The 19369-nt window shown below is 58.5% G+C and overlaps 1 protein-coding gene across 1 annotated transcript in view; it reads right to left on the reverse strand.

Annotated features, from left to right (window-relative positions):
• The window catches only part of MYO18B (myosin XVIIIB), a 54695-nt gene that overhangs the window by 12131 nt on the left and 23195 nt on the right, over window positions 1-19369 (reverse strand). The window contains exons 17-36 of the mRNA XM_026036706.1: window positions 19095-19242; window positions 18760-18919; window positions 18113-18296; window positions 17401-17578; window positions 17149-17258; window positions 14742-14807; window positions 13151-13279; window positions 12725-12868; window positions 11497-11586; window positions 9604-9723; window positions 9415-9523; window positions 9092-9216; window positions 8420-8574; window positions 8122-8245; window positions 7438-7638; window positions 7245-7355; window positions 6673-6777; window positions 4253-4399; window positions 1050-1163; window positions 556-672 (exon numbers count right to left, since the gene is read on the reverse strand). Coding sequence (XP_025892491.1) covers window positions 556-672; window positions 1050-1163; window positions 4253-4399; window positions 6673-6777; window positions 7245-7355; window positions 7438-7638; window positions 8122-8245; window positions 8420-8574; window positions 9092-9216; window positions 9415-9523; window positions 9604-9723; window positions 11497-11586; window positions 12725-12868; window positions 13151-13279; window positions 14742-14807; window positions 17149-17258; window positions 17401-17578; window positions 18113-18296; window positions 18760-18919; window positions 19095-19242 — 2637 coding nt within the window. The remainder of the gene's footprint in view (window positions 1-555; window positions 673-1049; window positions 1164-4252; window positions 4400-6672; window positions 6778-7244; window positions 7356-7437; window positions 7639-8121; window positions 8246-8419; window positions 8575-9091; window positions 9217-9414; window positions 9524-9603; window positions 9724-11496; window positions 11587-12724; window positions 12869-13150; window positions 13280-14741; window positions 14808-17148; window positions 17259-17400; window positions 17579-18112; window positions 18297-18759; window positions 18920-19094; window positions 19243-19369) is intronic.

Raw genomic sequence — 19369 nt, forward strand, 5'->3', positions numbered from 1 at the left:
CTCTCCTGACTTTGGAAACCAGTATTCGCAGATTAGGGCAGAAAGTGTCTTGTGAAGGTCATTTCTGCCCTGAAGGTCACGCCACATTCATATTCCAGGTCTGTACAACCTGGCAGTGGGGACCAGGGTTTTGGCAGCCTCGCTGGGCTCCGCTGGGAGCCTCGGAGTCCCTCATCTCCGCTCCCCATCCCCAGGGAGGGCCCGGCCATGCGGGACTGTGCAGGGAGCCGCAGGGCTGCCCGTCACCTCCTCCTGAGCAACGCTTGAGAAAAGAGTGAGGAAAAGAGCTGGAAAGAATCCAGGAGGGATGATATAGGATTTCCTATAGGATTCCTATAGGATTTCCTATAGGATGGAATAGGACGGAAAATAATCAAGGTATCTCTTGAAGGAAAATTCAAACCCCAGGAGTGGGTGTAGACAACATGGGAGACATCCTCTCCTCCCAGCAAGGTATCTGTTTTGTGTGGTGGGACTTGCTAGGGACCCTCAAGGCTCCATGGGTTTTCCAAGACCCTCCTTAGGCAGGGGAGGCAGCAGGGCACCGGGTCCTACCTGGGCGATGAGAGCCTTGTGCTTTCCCATGAGCTCGTTGAGATCCTCCTGGTCCTCGTCGAGGCGTCGCAGCAGGTCTGCCCGCTCGTGCTGCAGCTGGTAGAGCTGCTCCTCGAGCTGCCAGGGACAACCGGGGCCCCCGTCAGCAGTGGCACCGCCAGGTGCCCGGGACCCTCTGTGCCAGGCTCCGAGCCCCACCTGGGATTTCTCTGCTTTTACACCCTTTGCACCATGCACCATTGCAACCAGGGAGAGGCAGCCGGAGCCAGGGCGCTGGGCTTCGCGGCTCCACTGGGGATCTGTGAGGGCTGCTGCACACTGGCAGCAATGTTCTCCCTGCGTGAAGGCACCCAGCACGGGGCTCTACGTGATTTAACGTGCCTCTAGTCCAAAAAGTACTAGGCAGCATCTCCCGCCACATCCTTTAAGCTAAATCTGTTGATTACAGTGATCAGCCCCTGGCTGCCCCCACGTGCTGCGGCTCTGCCACGTACCAGGTTTTTGTTTCGGCCGAGGGTCTCCAGCTCCGTGTGCAGGTTCTCCAGCTCCAGAGCCATGGTCTTCTGAGCTGCCTGGGCCTCCGCACACCTTGCTTCACTCTCTTCCCGCTGCGAAAAACAGAGGGAGACAGGAATTACCAGGGTGCTTGGCCTCGGCAGCACCGCGTGCCGATTCCGCCACCCCTCTTGTTGCACGGCATCGTCTGCCCGTATTTCCCTCCCGGAGCATCTTCTGCAGAGAGCGCACTAGGAAACCATTGTGTTTTGCAGGCTATTCCTGTCCTACAAACAAAAGTTCTCCCTTCCCATGGCCAGGGCTGGAACAAGGACACGCACAGGGCTGTCTCGGGGGCTGGCACTGCTTGGCCACGCGAGGCTCCCGGTGGGAAGCACCGTCCTGCCGAGGACCAGGGTTCACACCTCAGACTGCAGATCCTCTCCCTGCCTCGGCACTGCCATGCTGAGGTAGAGCTGGGATCATTAATTTGCAAAATTAGCTGCATTACATGTAATTCCTGATTAGAGCAATTCGTGATATGGAGTTTGCAAATGGGCTTTTCGTGTAGCACAAATTGCATTCCCAAATACACATCAAACATCACATTTATAAATGCTAATTTGCTCTTTGTTTTTATAGCCCAGCCATTAAAACTACAAAGATCTTAAGCGGGCTACAACACCTGGAGGACACTGTGTCACCCCGAAGAGGTCACGCAGGCCGTGCTGGCGGGCACAGTCCCCGCCCTAGCAGCAAGGCCCAGTCCTCGTCTTGCTGGCTTGGGATTCTTCCTTTTCTTAAGGAAACAAAACTAAACCCCTCCATTTGCTCCTTATTCACAACTCCCTACTTGTCCCGCCCCATCCCAGCTTGTCCTTCTCAAAACCTGCAAAGCTGTTATTTAAAATTACAATCCTGTGTCCAAACCCAGCCCGTTTGGATGAATTATCTAGTCAATCTATTCATATATCTGCAGAGCCTCTTTTACAGTGACACACAACGCGTCCTGCTTTCTTCCGCAAGCGGAAAAATAGACTTCAGATTTTACATAAAGCTCAGGAGCAGTTAGCAATATTGCCCAAGCGATAGCTTGGGGGAGATGCTAACGGTCACAGATTTCCAATCTGCATCATTTCTGCCAGTACAAAAGGAGTCTGCAGGGCAATAACCGAGCCCTTCCCGACTTTCCCTTCCAAAGGCATCTGTTTTCCAAGGAGCCGCATTCCCATTGCACACCCACAGCCACGCGTGCCCCGGGGCATTCCCATGCAGCGTTGGTGCCCGTGCTGCTGCGCTCCTCACCCTAGCAAACAGAGACACCCAAGACGGTGCCACGTGTCCCCAAACAACAGGGGACACGGGAGCCACGCGCTGGGCACAACGCAAGCCCTGCACTGCCAGGTAGTTCAACACAGACACAAGTCTATCTGCAGCGCCTCTCATTAAATGCCAGCTTCCCTTTCACGTTACGTAATGGAATTTTCCCACTTGGGAAGAATAAATTGAAATTCCCACCCCAAAAAATGCATAATGTATGAACTGATGAACAACATTAGTTTGCGGCGCTACACCATCTGTTAAATACCTGTGCAGAACGGATGCTTCAGACTTATTAAGAAACAATGCGACACTTCAAGACCATATGGATTTTGATTAACAAAAATGTAACATTTTAGCAAAGTTTTTCTTCTTGCAGTGATTTGTGGGCTGCTGTGAGCATGTATTGGATTTGGGGAAGCGCATCGTAAAGGCCAATAGAAATCATTGCCATTTAAGCAATGGCATAATCGTGAGGCTCTTCCAATGCACAGAGTCCCAGGGCTGGCAGCATCGTCAAAACTCAATATTCCCAATATCAAGGCTTTTCTCCGCTCTTCCCAAAAGCACTGGGCAGATGGGCAGCAACCAGCAAATGCAGAAGCTCCTCACACAAGCCCCGCTCTGCGAGGGACCGTGTGTATTTGAGCACTGGAGCTTTTCTCCGCAGCAGGACATGGCCGGAGCAGCGACCTTGTGCATTGCCCTTTGCTTGGTGGCTATAGGCAAGCGGAGCACTCTGCCTGCTCCACGGCCGACGTGCCCACCCAGGGACTCACCACGGGGCTGCTCAGCAGCAGGAGCCTCCAAGGAGCATCATCCTGGCTTTGGCACTTGCTGGTTTCAGATGATTCCCCAGAAAGAGCCTGGCTTTACTCCCCACTGCTCAGAGTTATCTCCACCCCGAGAGCCAATGCAAGCCATGAATTTGTGCCTATTTGGTTTTGTTTTCCTTTTTTTTTCCCATCAGAAGAGTCAAGGGGATATTAAAGGCCTGGTGAGCGCGAGAAGCAGTGCAGACTTCTGCATGCTTGCTCCTTCCTTCAAACGGGCACGTGGCAGGGTGCCCTTGGCAGCAGCACCTCCCTGCTCCGCACGCAGCTCTGGGCCGGCCTCCCCTTCGCGCTCTGCGGCGCAGCTGCACTCCAGATGTTACTGGTGCCAGACTATCACCCCGATCACACCTGCATCGCCTCGGCCTGGTGCCTCTGGAGCGTCTGCCTTCCAGGGGCAGAAACAGCGTCGCAGAGCTGCCTGGGGGCCGGCCGCAGCCCCGGCTCGGCCGCGACACGCGCGGTGCTCCGCGCTGCTCCGGCCCGGCAGCGCCCGCCGCGCTCGCACCATTTCTATGACAACGCGCCTGAAAGCAGCGCCGCTGCTCTTGGCGGCTAGGAAGGCAGTGCACGCGTCGAGCAGATCAACGGGGGCTACACGGGAAAAGGAAACAATACTTCTCCGCTGTCATCTTAATTACGCAGAAGTAGTTCTTTCAAGAAAACGCTCGCCAGCACAAGAGGCGCTTTGCAGCCCTGGCCAGAGGAGCAATGCTCGCACGGAGGCTGGGAGCCACCGCTCACGTCAGATCTGCAGCCTCCCCTCGCTCGAGGGCGATGAGGGCCGGGCCTCCTCGCGGCATGGGCACCACTGCTCCTCACGAGGGTTACGCACAGCATAAAGCACCGTTAGCCTCTGCTGTGCACAGGCAAAGGCGGCTGCGGCAGAGCTGAGGCCAGGGAATTCTCCACAGTTTTGCACTGTGGATTTGCTGGATGCTGTTGGGAGCACCTTGCTCAGGGCACCCATTCCCCTAGTCCCTCAATCAGCGCTTGAGAGCCCCGGCCAGGCTGGGGCGCAGCAGGGCGCCCAGGTGCCAGCGCCCTACCTGCTTGCGGGCTCTCTGCAGCTCCTCGGCGCCGGCCGCGGCGCCGGCGCCGGCCGCCAGCAGCAGCTGCACGTCCGCCAGCAGCGCGCGCGTCCTGCGCAGGTCCCGCCGCAGCCGCTTCTCCACGTCGAAGTCCCGGTGGCCAATCTGAGGAGGGGAGAGGAGCGTGAGCACCGAGGGCACGGGTGATGGGGCTGGGACGCTGTGCGTGGGCACGGGGCTGGTGCCAGCCTCGCTCAGCCCCCTCGCAGAGCCCCTGTGCCACGCACGGGACCCGGGACTGCAGGGCTCAGCTCAGGGCTGGCAGCCACGGTCCCTGTCTTGGGCATGCTGAGGGGAAATTACAACCTCCCGGCACGTTGTCAGGGCATGGAAGGAAGAGAAAAATCACCACAACTTAGTGGGGGAAATCACAGGGTGGGAAAACACAGCCAGGGCACGAGGAAATGAGCCTGAAGGAACAAAAATGCAGAGCAGCGATCAAAAAGGCTTCATTAGGAATTATCTGCACATCTCCCACGCAAAGCACCCGGAGGCTCCGGGTGGGCGCTCGGGCCCGGCTGGGAGGCAAGGGCTGCTCCTCGCCGCGTCTCCGGCCCAGCCTGCAGCGGCAGCACCGAGGCCCACAGCGGGGCCGGGCGCCGCAGCGCCGGGAGCGTTTACACGGCAAGGTGGGAAGCACACGAAGGAAAACAGAACTCGGCGCTACCCCCTCAGACTGCGAGCAACCATGGTTACAGGGCTGAGAGAGCTAGAAAGCCACCAAATAAACAGGGACGGCGTTCCAGTGCTTGATCTCAAACTAATTGAAGCGTGAGAACATTCTCCACTTAGCCCCATTTCCGCAGCTCTTCTCATCTCAAACCTGTTCTCCTATTTTCTGCTCCCTGGCAAAAATCTATCGCGTACATTTGCCCCTGCAACCTGTTTCAGAGCCTGCTGGCATCTGCTGCAAGCTGGAATGGTTGGCACCTCCTTTTCCTCAATTAGTTTTCTGAATGTGAGGCTTTTTTTTTTTTTTTTTCCTTTTTTAATGAGCTGGTCTGAGCATCCTGTCCATGGTAAAGCAGGCTGTGTTGATACCCGCACTGCAGCGGGCATCCAGGTTTGCTTTCCCCCCGTGCTCCATCCCAGCCGTTTCCAGCAGTTTCTGCACCGTTTTCAGCACAGCTCGGGGCTTGCTGCAGCAGAGCGGGTGTCCTTGCCCCTTCCTGCAGCACTGCAGCCCGCTGCTCTCCGGGCTGCACAGCAGAGCCCCGGGGCAAGAGGCGCCTCCCAGAGCCCCAGCCCCGCTTGGGCAGCTCGCTCTCCTCCCGTCTCCCTGTCCCGAGAGCCCGGGCTCTGCGGAGGCGGCCGCAGCTCCTCAGCAGGGGCTGCCTTTGCCGGGAGCTGCTAGCGCAGCCTCCCTCCTCCTCCTCCTCCTCCTCCTCCTGCTTCCGCTCATCCGTCTTCGTTTGCCTGCTCTACCGAACACAAGGAATGTGTCGCGCTGAAAACCAGTAATAATAATATCCTGCTTTTATACAGCAAGATTTATTTTGACAGTTCCTAAAACATTTCATAAGCCCAGAACCAATGGGACTTTATGGATTTGCCTCATTAGGCCATTTCGCGTCTACCTGAAATATGCCCAGCATCCCGGCACTGCAAAGCTCCCAAATTCCTTGGTTTTAAGGAACACACACAATCACCAGACCTGGCAAAACCCTGGCAAGTTGCGCCAGTGACCAGGGGAGGTGGTGGTTAATTACTGCCACTCCGCATAACGAGCTCCTCCTCTCCTGCACGCGCAGCCTGAATTGCAACGCAGCAGAGGCAGCTTGGAGGCATCAGCCAGGGAAGAGCCCCACGAAGGAGCAAGGTGGGCTGCGGGAGCCGGCACGCAGCACGGCTCCCAGCCCGCTGCCGAGCGATGCCCCATCTGATAAACGCTCCTCAGTGAAGCTGCATTCAGTCCCTCGCCTTCCAATTTAACACAGAGCAGCTGTGTGCGCCCTCCCTATTACAGGCACTTCAATCACTGCCATACACACATTAAAGAGTGAAAAGGATTTGTTCAACAAATGTGCCGGGGACAAAATTCCACGGCAAATAGCAGGGCCTGATAAACGGCTTTTCTGGGCAGATAGTACTGCTCCAGCGTTAGCTGTGCTTAGCTTCACCCTCTCAGGAAAAGAAGAAAGAAAAGAAGAGCGGACGCCTCTCTGACCATCAGCTCCCGGACAGGGGGAACAGAACAGGGGATGTGACCTGGACCGCGGCGCCTGGCTGCATGTCCCACGCGGCTGCATCCCCGGCTGTGTTCCGAGCGGCAGGGAGCAGCTTTGCTCCCGGAGCTAGCGGGGAGCAGGAGCAGCGAGCGCACGTGCTGGGCGCGCGCCGGCGCTGCAGGGACGCGTGCGTGGGCTCCAGCCTCTTACCTGCTCACACAGGGTGCCAATGAGCCCTTCCAGATCCTGTTTCTCGTGCAACACCATCTGCTTCTCCTCGTACTCCTGCTCCAACTGCATCTCCAGCTGACGGAGCTGTGCGCGGGAGACAAGCACGGATAAGGTGGGAGCGCGGCCGCGCTGTTTGCGGCCACCAACCTCACAACCTTCCCAAAACCTTGTCGAAAGGGTAATTTCTGTTCATTGCCACTGAAATTGGGCCCTGGCCATCGGGAGTAGGTCCCCTTGGCCTGGTTCTTGCCTTAGGAATGTGGTACCCGGGACTACCAAGTGGTTGAGGCCCCCTCTGCCCATCTCCCTGGAGAACGGGGACCGACACCTGCCCAAAACCTGGGATTCTGCAGTACTCGGAGCAAGGAGAGCAGCGGCCACCAGCAACTGAGTGCTGTGAGAGGAGAGATTAACCCGTGAGGGTTTTCTCTCTTCTCCTCCAACACAGAGGGAGCCGTGCTTCCCAAAGCAAGAACTGTTCCCGGGGTCTGTGTCCTGGTCCCTTGGACCTGCTCCTGCCCAGTCCCCATCCCGCTCGGGCGCATCCCTACCCGCCGCTGGCAGGACTGCCGCACGTCCTCCAGCTCCTCATCCTTGTCCTCCAGCTCCTTCTGGTGAATCTGCTTGGCCCGCTCGATCTCCAGCTCGAGCCGCTGGTGGAGCTGGAAGAGGCCAGGAGCGGCGGGTCGGCGGGGGCCAGCGCAGCAGGCAGGGGGGCTCGTGGCGGGGCCGCGGCGCCGCTACCTGCTCCAGGTGCTCCACGGCGGCCGTCTGCCGCGCCAGCTCCTTCTGCTGCTCGCCGGCGCTGGCCTCCAGGTCCCAGAGCTGCTTGCGGAGGGCGGGCACGGCGCGGGCGTCGCGGGCGCTGGGCGCGCTCAGCTCCTCCACGCGGCCGGCGAGCTGGGCCGCGCGCTGCGCCAGCCCGCGGGCCTCCGCCTCCTTCTGCTGCTCGGGGAGGACCAGGCAGGTCCCCATTGCTGCCCTCCTGCCCTTTCGCCCCTTCTTGCCTCCTGTGGCACCCGCTGCCTCCCTCCCTGCCCTGCGTTAAGGAGTGATGTGTTTGGGGTGTCCTGCTTGCCACTACCACCCGCCTGTGCAGGTACTGGACCCACATCCCACGGGATCTGCACCAGGAGCAGCTTTGCACAACAGGAGTACGGGGGACTTGGGAAAACAGGGAGCCCCTAGGAGGCTAAAGTGCAAGGATTGGGGCTCTGCTTGCAAAATACCACTGCGTTTCCCTCTAGAAGAGGATGCTGCTATTTAAACACACCAGGCACATCCCAGGGCTGCACTAAAAGAAATTAGAATCAAGCTGCCTGGTTTGTAACTGATTGTCCCTGATGAAAGCGCCAAGATAACGGCTTTGTCCTCAGGGCTGCTCGGAGGCTGCAGGGCACGCAGCGGAGCGCCGTGCTTCCCTCTCACCTCCAAGCTCTGCTGGAGTTTGGTCATCTCCCATCGGATGCTGCTGTTCTCCTGTGTCACCTTTTCTCGGAGGCTCTTCTCGAAGGCAGACTCCCCCAGGGCCTGGGCCAGCTGCAAGTCAAACCTACACAGGAGGAGGACCCCTCACCCTGCTGCGGAGCACATGGAGCAGGCGAGGGGATCGGGATAGGGACAAGGAGCTTCCTCTGCACCCGGTTCGCAGGGGCCTTCCCGGGGCAGCCCGGCCGTGAGCCCCGGGGCAGCGGGTGACACGGGCAGGGAGGGCAGCACGTCTTACTTCTTCTGCTTCTTCTCCAGCTCGTGGCTGCGGCTCTGCTGGCTCTCGGCGAGCAGCCGCGTGTCCTGCAGCTCGCAGCCCAGCCGCCTGCACTTCCTGCGCGCGTGCTGCGCCGCCTTCTTGGCGGCCTCGTAGGCGGCACGCACCTCGCCGAGCTGCGGGGACAGGCACCCGTGAGCGGCCGCGCCAGCCCGCCGCGACGGGCTCCTGCTCCAGCTCCTGGCGCCAAGACCTGCCACCGAGCAGGCACCGACCCGCGCGCCCTACCACCCACCACATCTCCCCCGCGCCCCCCGACCAGCCCCTGCCCTCCCCGGGGGGAGACCAGAGCATCTCCTCCCCTCGCTGCACAAATGGAGAGCCCAGGCTGAACAAGGGGCAGGTATTTCCCAAGGATCTGCAGCACACAGAAGTGCTGAGCTCCCACAAGCCAGGGAGCTGCCGTGCTAGGGAATGACTTTAAATAAGCAAAATCGGTAATGAAGCCTGTAATTCCACACTAACTATCTGGAAGCAAATGGGCTGTGTTGCATTACCTGAGCTCCTAAGAACAGGCTGCTTTTCTATCACTTGTTAATGTACCATGAACAGCGCGCCTTCCTTTATTGTGTCCTTCGGGCTCCCAGCTTTGGGCCCGGTGTCTCCCACAGGAGCAGCTCCTGCCCCGCTCACCTTCTGCTCCAGCTCCGTCCTCGAGCCCCGCTCGGCCTCCAGCCGCTCGTCCAGCTGCGCCAGCCGCTTGCGCAGGAAGCCGATCTCGGTCTGTGCGCACTCGAAGCGCACTTGCCACTCGTCCCCTGGGAAGGCAGGAGCACGTTGGCTCCAACGGCCACCGGCCTGCTGCGTTCCCAGTCCATTCCCGGTGCATCCCTTCCCACGGTGCTCCCCACCCCAGGCAGTGCTGGAGGAGCAAAACCTTCCTCCTTGTCCCCTCAGCAGCCTCCTCATCTCGTTAGTGCTCAGCATGGGTTTAAGCACCCTGCACATGCCCCTACCTCCACCGGAGCCGCTCAGCTTCATCTCGCGCAGCTGGACCAGCTGCTGCGCTTCTTCCAGCTGCTTCTCCACTGACTCCAGTTTCTTCTGCACTTGCTCGTGTTTGCTCTGGCAATAAAAGCAAGGAGGAGGGAAGCAGTGGCCGAGGGCACCGGTGCTCGCGGGGCGCGCGGCATCGCGCTCCCTACCTGCAGCTCCTGCAGCTGGCGCGCGGCCCGCAGCCGCTCGGCCCGCTCCCCGTCCAGCGCCTGGCACGCGGCATCGCCCTTGTAGCGCTCGTCCGCCAGCTCCGCGCTCAGGTCGATGATCTGCGTGCGGAGGCGGCACCGCAGGTGAGGCTGGGCTGAGGCCCCGGGGCTCCCTGTGACCGACGTCTGCGCGCGCCGCGTGCCAGGGCACAGGGACAGGGACCCTGCGGCCCCCGGCGGCCGCACGCACCCGCACAGCCCGCGCCACACAGCCCGCCGCGTGCTGCAATCAGGGCTGGCGAGGCCCCCGTGCTCCTCTGCCTGATTAGCATGAAATTTCATTCCAAACAAAAAGCAAATGAATGGAGAAGTGAATTATTAATCCAAGAATTAATTGCGCTTTTTGCAAGGGGGCCGAGTTGGTCCATCCCCATGAGGGGTAGCAGGGGGAGCAGTGCCAGCATCTTGGAACCAGTCCTTACACCTATGAAACACCCAGAAAAACAGCCCCAAGAGGGAAGCATGCAGCCCTGAAATGGTTCTTCTCCTGCTTCTGATGCCACCTGTCCAGCTCGGCTGCTCCTGCCAGGATCAGAGCTGCAGTCAGAGATGGAGCCCATATGCCAGGGTCCTCAGAGCAACCTCAGCGTTTCGCCTGCTGATGCTAAACGATCCCCTCTCCTCCCTTTCCTCCCTGCAATCGTGCGCAAGCCGAGGCACCCACAGTGACCCGAGACACACAAAGTGCTGCACGAGCCTCCGGGTCCTTTCCGAGGAGCAGCTGGATGGCAGCGCCAGCGCCTCCCGAGCCGGAGCCCCCTCGCTGCCACTTCACTGTCCCCGCTCGCGTGGGTCACACAGGGCACCCGGGGAAAGGCCGGCTGCCTTCACTGCCGCTCTCTCCTCATTACTGGCACTCGTTCCATCAAACCAAGCCACGTGGGGGTCTGCGGAGGTCGCCAAGATTGCAGTGTGGAGAGTGTAATGAGAGTGTGATGCATTCGTATCTAATTTCCTATTCTCATTAGTGTCCTTGTCGGGAGAAGCGGCCGCATGGTGCTGCAATGCCCCAGCAGCACGGCAAGCCGGGGCAGGGCCGGCCCGGCTCCCTCCTGCGGCACCCGGAGCACACGGGCCGGGATGCGGCGGGAGCACGGGATTTGGATCGGGGCCACACACAGGATGCGGGTGGGTGCATGGAGTGTCAAAGCCCCCAAGGATTCCTGGGGACAAACAAGGTTATCTCTGGGGATGTCACCCCGTTTCCCAGGCCAGGACCCCTCTCGGGTGTGCCGCAGGGACACTGGTCCCAAGGCACAGACTCAGCTCCCGCAGAACCAGCCTCGGAAGACACGGGTCCTGCTGGCAGCCCAGCCGCCTGGGGCTCCCTCCTGCTCCACACTCCCCCGCGCAATCACGCGCTGCAGTGTGAGCTCTCCCCAGGCTCGGGCTGCAGGGCCAGGCCACGAAAGGCCTTAAAAAGAAACAACCGCCGCGCAGCTCCAGCAGCGACAAGCAGCAAACGATGATTGCACCCCGAGACACAGGGCCGAGAGCGGCAGAGAGCTGCCGGCTTCCCACACGGGCACAGCTCACGCCCGCGACCTGAGAAAATTAATCAGCGGGTAAGGACCCTTCTCCGGTGAGGAAAAACAAGCGGCAGCTGGCGAGGGAGCACTGAGGCACGTGCAGGGGCCGCGCGGCCGCCCGCTCCGCGCTCGCTGCTCTGCCGAGGAAGGGCCGTGCTGCAGGGCAGCCCCATGGGCACGCACAGCCCTTCCCGCACCCGGCGCGGCCGCTGGGTCCCACTGGAGTCCTTCATCGCCGTCCTTAGCCATCGTCCCGGGGCTCGCGGGGACCCGGGCGTGCTGCGGGGCAGCTCCCTGCCCTCACCTTGCTCTCCAGCTTTTCCGTGTTCTGCCTGAGCTCACTGCATGACTGCTCTGATTTCTCCAGCTTTCTTCTCAGCGCTGCCAGCTCCTCCTGGGCAAAATTGCAAGAAAAAGAAAAAGATTTTGAGGGCTCCAATATCCTCGGTTTATTTATGAATACATTGTTTTCTGTTAAAAGTAACTGGGAGAGACATAACTGCCTTATTAAAAAAATTTACCAGGCAGATTTGAAGGCTTCTCACCACAAATTGCTAGGACTCTAACTCCTGACAAGAATTTCGTTGGAGGGAATGTCAGCTTTGGTGTATGTACAGAGCACCGAGAGAGAAGCAAGCCTCAGAAGCTGGAGATGAGCATCCAAGCGTCTGAACTTTGCTCATCAAGTGCTCCTCGCGAGGCTGGCGGGCTATCAGAGAGCGGCGGCGCAGGCACGTGGGCTCTGTGATTTCCTTCAGCAGCCTCACTGCAAAGGCTGGTGCAAAGAGAGCGCCTGGCTGCAGGGCTGGCCTGCTTTGATGTCCAGCAGCGAGCACAAGCAGAGTGTGCAGGGAGGTGATAAAAGCAGAGGCCAAGAGGTGGGGAGCCAAGGCAGTTCTGGAGAGGGAAAGGCACGCTTGGCCGGCTTTCACTTTGTCTGAACCAGGCTAAAAACATCTCGTTAAAACTTCACTAAAGCAAGAGGAGGAGCAAGAAAGCCAGAGAAGATGGGCCAGGAATTTGGCAAGGGTCACACGCTGCAAGAAAGGCTGAGAGGTGGCTTTCCACCCACTAAAGAGTCTCCCATCACCAATTTCAGCCCTGGTAGAAGCAAGCACAACTCTGATGACATTCCAGAGCAGAGTCCCTTACATCAAGGATGGACTTGGCTTGCTCATCCGCTCCGTCATCCCAAAGACCCATGTGGGGACAGGCAGCAAGGGGCTCGATGTCAGGACCCAAACGACAGGACACCAGGACAGCCACGTCCCTGGAATGCGGCTGGACTATGGGACACCTGCAACCGCCCCTCCAGGGAAGGAAGGGTGTTGTTTCTCCCTTTGCATCTCTACAGGACATGTTACTCAGGGCAAAAAAATGCAGTGCTAAGAACATAGAGACTTCTGGATAGCCAGCATAACCTTTCCCTTGGTAGAAGGTGCTTCCAACTTGACTAGTCTACTAAGCAGGGCCCCAAAAGCATCCAACCCCATGCCACCCCATCCCATCCCACCCCATCCCTCAGTACGTACTTCTTTGGCACGGAGCTGATCTTCGGCCACATGGATGCTGAGCATGGGCCGCACACGGCTCATCAGCTGCCACCAGGGCCAGTGCCGCACCACCTGGTAGACCGCCAGGTTCTTCTGGATGCACCGAACGGCGAGGCACTGAATCTGCAAGGAGAGGCAGCTGGCAGGGGCAGCAGGCGCAGCCTCGGCCCGCGGCGGGGCAGGGCCAGCCTGGCTGCTCAGCTGCTACCGCTGGGAAGGGCCGTGCTGGAGCCGGCAGCAAGCGGAGGGAGCGGCATCGCGAGGGACAAGCTGCACGACACGCTGCGGCCACCAGCAGCTCATGGGCCAGGGTCACCAACCTGCTCCACACGGTGCATGGGGCTCTGCGCTACCAGTCAGAGCTTACAGCAAGCGCTGGGAATTCGTGACCCGAGGGACAGATACCTTCAGCTTCTTGAACTTCTGCCGGCTGAGGAAGCCCTTGCAAGCTGCCTGCAGGAGGACCACTTTCGGGGATATCAGCTTGTTGCGCTGCTTCTCCAGCCTGGAGATGACGCCCGGCTTCAGGAAAACCTAGCAGCAAGCAGAGGCAGTTAGTGACCCTCAAACAGAGTCTGTCGCCAGCATCTGTCCAGCCAAGACACCAAAGTCACCACCAGTCTGTCCCCAGCCCTCCCCAATGTCCTGAGCCACCAGCACAGAGCCAAACACGGCCCTGCAGAGGTGCCAGCAGCCCTGTCCCCACCAGGTTCATGAGGACTTCAGTGCTAAACATCCCCCGTCTTTTCACTGTGCTCACAGTGGCCCTGCCTCTGCTCTCCCCTTCCCTTTTGACATAAGCATCATTAATTAACAATAAGTTGAACATCCTTGAAACATCTTCCATGGGCCACTGCGCATCTCCTCCCCTCTGCAAAGACCACGCTGCTCCCTCTGCCTGCAAAGGCCTTGCCAGCAGCGTGCACACCCCAGGTAACAGCAATGGAAAATGCAGGCTGGTTTACAATGGGAAGAACAAAATTAACCACATCATTTTCTCCAGCTGAACTTGCCATAAAGATGCCATAAACAACAGAGATTGCTAATGCCGGTGAATTTAGCCCGCTATCGATCTCTGCGAATGTAAGATGTGTCTCGGGCGCTGCCTGCTGAAGCCCTTGGGATGTGGACCAATCGCTCCCAAATATTGCACATCATTTGCATAATTCAGCTTTAATAAATGATAAATTATGTTTATGAACCCCGTGGCATACTTAAAGAGCTGCATTTTAAAGATGGCAAATTGAATCAAAGCACAATTCCAGGGAAACTCACTTTCTTGAGATAATGCTATGATTGCTTCGCCACCTATTTGATTGTTTCATTAATGCCTGTATTAACTTCACAAGCCAGTGAGTTTTAGAAGCTAGTACAAAATCAATGCTCAAAGTGATGGCAAAACTAACTCCTATATAACAAGATGTGGCTGGAGCTGCTATCGCACTATTGATTAAGTACAAGAGTTTCATAGAAGAGATAATTGCAAACTGCAGTACGCAGGATGAAAGAAAGTTATGCTGCTTTGCAGAACTGCTCCATGAATTCCGTCTTTATAGACTCCAGGAGCTAAATGCAAGCATGCATACAAAATTAATTTCTCTTTGAGCTTATTACTTTTAAGTTCATATTTTGTTGCTGTGACAACTATTGCATCCGCACCAGCAGCCTTTTAACCCCAATCCATTAAAGACCACGAGCTTCCTAAGCCCCATTTAGTTCAGTGGGAAATCAAAGGTAATTAGGTACTTAACTGCCAGTAGGAGCTGGATTTCGGTGATTAGGTATGTAGTTTACCTAGGGTAATGCTTGCAAATGGGAACTGGGAACCTCCTCCTCAGTTCCCACTGAGGTTTTGGTCCCCCGGGCAAAGCCCGGCAGCACCGGAGATGCTTCTCCTCGTGCAGGCAGCCCGGGAGGGCTGGCAGTGCCTGGCCAGGGACCACGGTGGCCACACACACCGAGGGCTGCGGAGAGGGGCACGTCTGAGCGCCCGTACCTGGCTGCGTCCCACCGCAATGCTTTTCTTCTCTAGATCCAGCGCCTGGAAGAGCTCTTCTATGGCCTGCGGAGAGGGAGCACAGCAAGGTGTGACACAGACTTATACCGCTTATACCGCTCCGGACCCAGATCAGACTTGGGAAATGCCAAGAGAAATACTTTTTTCCTCAATTTTTCATTTAATTTGGGAGTGCGAGCAATAATATTATCGCTATAGCAAATACCAACCAACCAAAATATCCTCCAGCGCTTCCAGCTCAGACTTGATTTCCAGCTACAGTAACTGCAGCCCGTCTGTGCATGGCAGCGCTCTTTGGAGGAGAGGCCCCGGATCTGCTCAGGGTCCCGCACCCGAGCTGAGCTTTCATTAAGCTTAGCTCTTCTCAGGCTTGCAATGAAACCGTGGTCCATGTGCACTTCTCCAGTCCGGGATTTATTACAGAAATATCACTGAGAACCCTTAAAGATATTGGTAGATCTCCTGAGACATGCTACTAAACAAAATATTAGCCCAGCAGCTACTATTTTTCTTGGAAAATGCGTTACGCTGACAAGTACACTCCACTACTTCGTACATTCCCAAGATACTTGTTTACTAAAGGTGGGAAAAAAGGACACAATTCAGTTTCCAGCAAGTTGTTGTAGATGATTTCTCCAAATCCGAGATTTTTAGAGCACAAAATGAAAACAAATGGCTGTTTGTATCTGTGAATTAGCGTGGCCAGGAGCCTCCAAAGCAGCTTCTCAGCCACGAGCACCAGTCAGAAAGGGCTTGTTGCTGATCCCTTTGGGCTCCGGAGGGGCAGGGAAGGGGATGTGCAGGTGCAGGACAGGGGGATGCTCCCGGTGCATGTCCCAGGGCGCTGCCGGGCCATCCCGAGCCCCATCCCTGCCCTGCGGCCGACCGCAAACCCGCCGCGGCTCCAGCAAAGCAGCCTTCTGCTGCAGAAGTCGTGTGACGACGAGCTGCAGGGAGGATGGGATCTTTCAAATCTCCTGCTTACATGCTGCTGACGGGGCCCCCTCTCTCTTCCTACAGCGTTTAATAACAATATTGACCTTTTCCAACTGTCAAACTCGTCTTATTATATCCCGAGGTCTTAACTGCGCTGGCGCACACGGGCTGGCGCTTTGCACCGCGGCGCACGGGGCCCTGTTTAATTCCTCTCCTCCCGGCTCTTCCCACCCAGGCGCTTATCAGCTTCCGCAGCGGCCGTGCCGGGCGCCGCGCTGGCCTCCCCGCTCTCCGCTGCCCGTTTATTCACAAACAAACAAAACCGGCAAGTAAATAAAACCTTCTCCCTCGTTCCTGAGCTCTGCCAATCTGGAGGGTCTGCGCAAGGCGAGGAGATGCCTTGGAGCCCTGTCACGCGAGGGATGCTCCATGGGAATTGCCAGATCCCAGCTTCGATGGGGCAAGGGACGGGCATGTAAAAGGAGCTCAGTGACACAGCGTGTGCAACCCTGCCCTGCAAACACGGCCCTGCGAGGCTGGCAGCACCGGAGAGCCCTGGCATCCGCCCGCTCGGAGCAAGCAGGAATTCCAAAACTGTTTGCTTTTAAGGATTAAAAAGAAGCAATAGCAGGCTCCATTTCCAGGCGATTTCTCCAAGGCCTCTCCCTGGTGCAGTAAGGCTGGCAAACGCAGCCCACGCAGGGAGCGCTGGTTGCGCAGTCCCGAGGGGCACTAAAAGCAGAGTCTTGCGTTATCCTGGGAGCAGGCTGGGCTCGCGTGGGGCTCCGCTCCCCCTGCTCGCAGCCCCGCGTGGGAAGAGCGAGGACGAGCAGGATGCCAAGCTGCCCCTGCTGCCCAGAGCCTCCTCCACCATGCACGGGGTTGTGGAGTGTACCCGGACCCCAACCCCAGCAGCACATGGGGAAAAGTACACGAAAGCAGCAGCTACTCTTCTCCAGGGGTTAATCCCCTGCTTTAGATAAGAGGAAATAGGAGGAAAAGAGGATGCTTTATACGCTGGCAATGAATTATATGGCTGCAGCGCATGATGCCAGAGCACAAAGCGGAGATGCCTCACGGTTCCTACATGGTTTCTTTCCAAAGGCAGCAGCGACGCAGGCCCATCGCCAGCCCTGTAAGATGTGCAGCTCCTGGGCACTAGTACCAGTGCTGCCAGCTCTGTGTCTGGACAGACAGGAGGACTCTGCAGACCCCTGGGCCTCACTGTCCTGCAGTAACCAATTTGTCCCACCAAAAAATAGGCAGGCTTGGAGGTGGGAAGATACTCCAGCAGCAGTGCAGGAGAGAGGACGGCCAGCACCACACACACCCACGGCTGCCGGAGCAGGGCTGTGTGATCGCTCCAGCGACTGCTCCTAATTGCACAGTCTCGACCGGGCCAGGAGGGCTCGGAGAGCTCCCGCAGGGAGCACGGCAGCCCCGGCCATACCTTGCTCTCGTCGGGCACCTCGTAGGCGGACGTGTGCTTCCTCATCACCTCCGGCGCCAGCACCTGGAAGCGGCGCCGGAACTGCGCGAGGGGCAGGCGATCCGCATACCCTGCGCACAGCGGGAGGGCAGGAATGGCTCAGGGGGGCGCGGGCTGCGGGTCCCGCCGGAGCAGAGCACATCGCTCCCGCTCGGGCCGGGCACGGCGCGTCCCGAGGCAGCGGCAGGTCCCGCGCCGTGCGCTCGTGCTCACCCGCGCGGTAGAGGCGCACGGCGTCCAGCAGCTGGGCGCCCGCCAGCTGCGCTCGCAGCACCGGCACGTCCAGCCGCGGCTCCCCATCAGGCGCCGCAGCCGCCCCGGCTCCGTCCCGCGGAACCAGGCAGTGGATGAAGTGCAGCTGGCATCTCCTGAGCAGGTTTACGAGCGCGTCCTGCCAGAGAGCCGGACACCGGCAAAGGCATCAGCGCTGGAGGGAGCGGGGAAGGGGACGCGCACAGGGGTGGATGGGGGAACGGGGTCGCACAAGGGGCGGACTGGCCAGCTTGCTCTGCCCGCCTGGGGATTTAATGGGTGAAAAGGAGCAATTCTCAGAGCACTAGAAATTCAACTGCATAACCGGGAATCGCAGCTTCTGCTGCAGGTGTGAGGCTGAGAGGCAAGTCACAGATGCCAAGCTGAACCTTTCTTTACATTGACAGGAAAATCGGTTAGGAAAACCCAACAAGTGGGTGTGTTCCTGCAGACGCTTTTGCCCATGCGCTCTGTCAGGGAGACCCAGGACCTGCAGGAGACCTGGCAGATCAGTCTGCAGAGACCATGGCCTGTCCTCTCAGGAGGACTTGGGCACCTAATTACCACTAGTGTAATTACCACCAGGAGCCTGGCACGTAACTCGCATGCTGGGCTGTTCCACCGGGTCGCACCCCGCGCGGCCGGGCACACACAACCTGCTCGGGGCGCTCACCGCCTGCAGCCTGAGCTGGGCACACACGGATTTCCTCCTCACGGCAGCAAAGCTGTTGGCGAAGGTCTTCCTGACGCAGCCGATGCGCTGCAGGGCCGGCTGGGAGTGCCCCTCCAGCCCCGCCACGGAGCGGCAAGCCAGGGGCGCTCTGGACCGGGGCAGGAACAGGTCCCTCAGCGCCTTCCTGTCGGGAGTGAAGCACAGAGACAAGGATGACAGAGCTGCAGCTGCCAGGGCCTGGGAAACCCTCTTGGCCATGAGTTTAACAGTCCTCTGAAGGGGAAGCAAGACATTATGGCCTCCCTGCAAGGCCAGCCCAGACCCACCAGCAGCAAGAGCCCATGGCCCGCAGGATCAGAGGGTGCAGAGGCACCTTTCACTCTGCTGCTTATCCCTGCCCTGGGCACCGAGCTGTTTGTGGTTATTAAAACTTCCCTCAACTGAAGCCCAAACAACATGAGCTGAAAGTCATTAAACAGAAGGTTAAATTTACGGTGGACGTGAAGATGCCGATAGCAGCTTGATTGCATTTCAATTCCAATTTAGCTTGCAAGGCTTCTAGCGCAGCAGTGCGAGCGCGAGCGGTCGCTGCGGGGAAGTTGCCCTTGGTGGGCAACTTGCAAGGTTTCTAGGGCCCTCATACGTACACCTTGGACTGCTGCAGGACTTTGATGGCATTTTGTGCAGCCAAGTTGAGCTTGGCTTTGTTGAGCCAGCCAGTGAAGTCGTAGCGGACAGGGTCTGTGCCTAGCTGGTGGAGGATCTCGAAGTGCAGCTCCTGCTCGCACTTGCGCACGTAGCGATCATCTGTAAGAGCAGCACAGCAGCAAGAGGAGCTTATGGGGCAGGAGCCGTGTGGCTGCAGGTACAGGGAGCTCTGCAGGGGTTGCATCCAAAGGGTTATCCTGGGCTCGCTCCTCCTGGCCCTGCACAGCAGCCAGAAAGCGCAGGGAGCCGCCGAGCTGCCCCGTGTGCCCCTTACCCTCCAAGTCAGCTCCTGTCTTGGCAAAGTAGGAGCAGAAGCGGTCGAAGGCAGCGCCGTCCCCAGAGCCTTGAACTAGCACCTCCTCGTCCAGGATCCAGAGCAGCCCGCGGGGCCCGGCTGCTGGGCTCCCGGGCAGAGCCTGTGGCTGGCGACGGAAAAGGTGCTCAGGGCTCGAGAGGGGCAGGCAGGGCACGAGCTCCGTCCTGCGCGGCCACGGGGAAGGGAGGCAGCTCTGCCCAGCCCTCCTCCTGCCCGGACAAGCCACACCGGAC

The sequence above is a fragment of the Nothoprocta perdicaria genome, unplaced genomic scaffold (assembly GCF_003342845.1).
Source record: "Nothoprocta perdicaria isolate Ctin4 unplaced genomic scaffold, notPer1 scaffold_185, whole genome shotgun sequence".
NCBI classification, from domain to species: domain Eukaryota; kingdom Metazoa; phylum Chordata; class Aves; order Tinamiformes; family Tinamidae; genus Nothoprocta; species Nothoprocta perdicaria.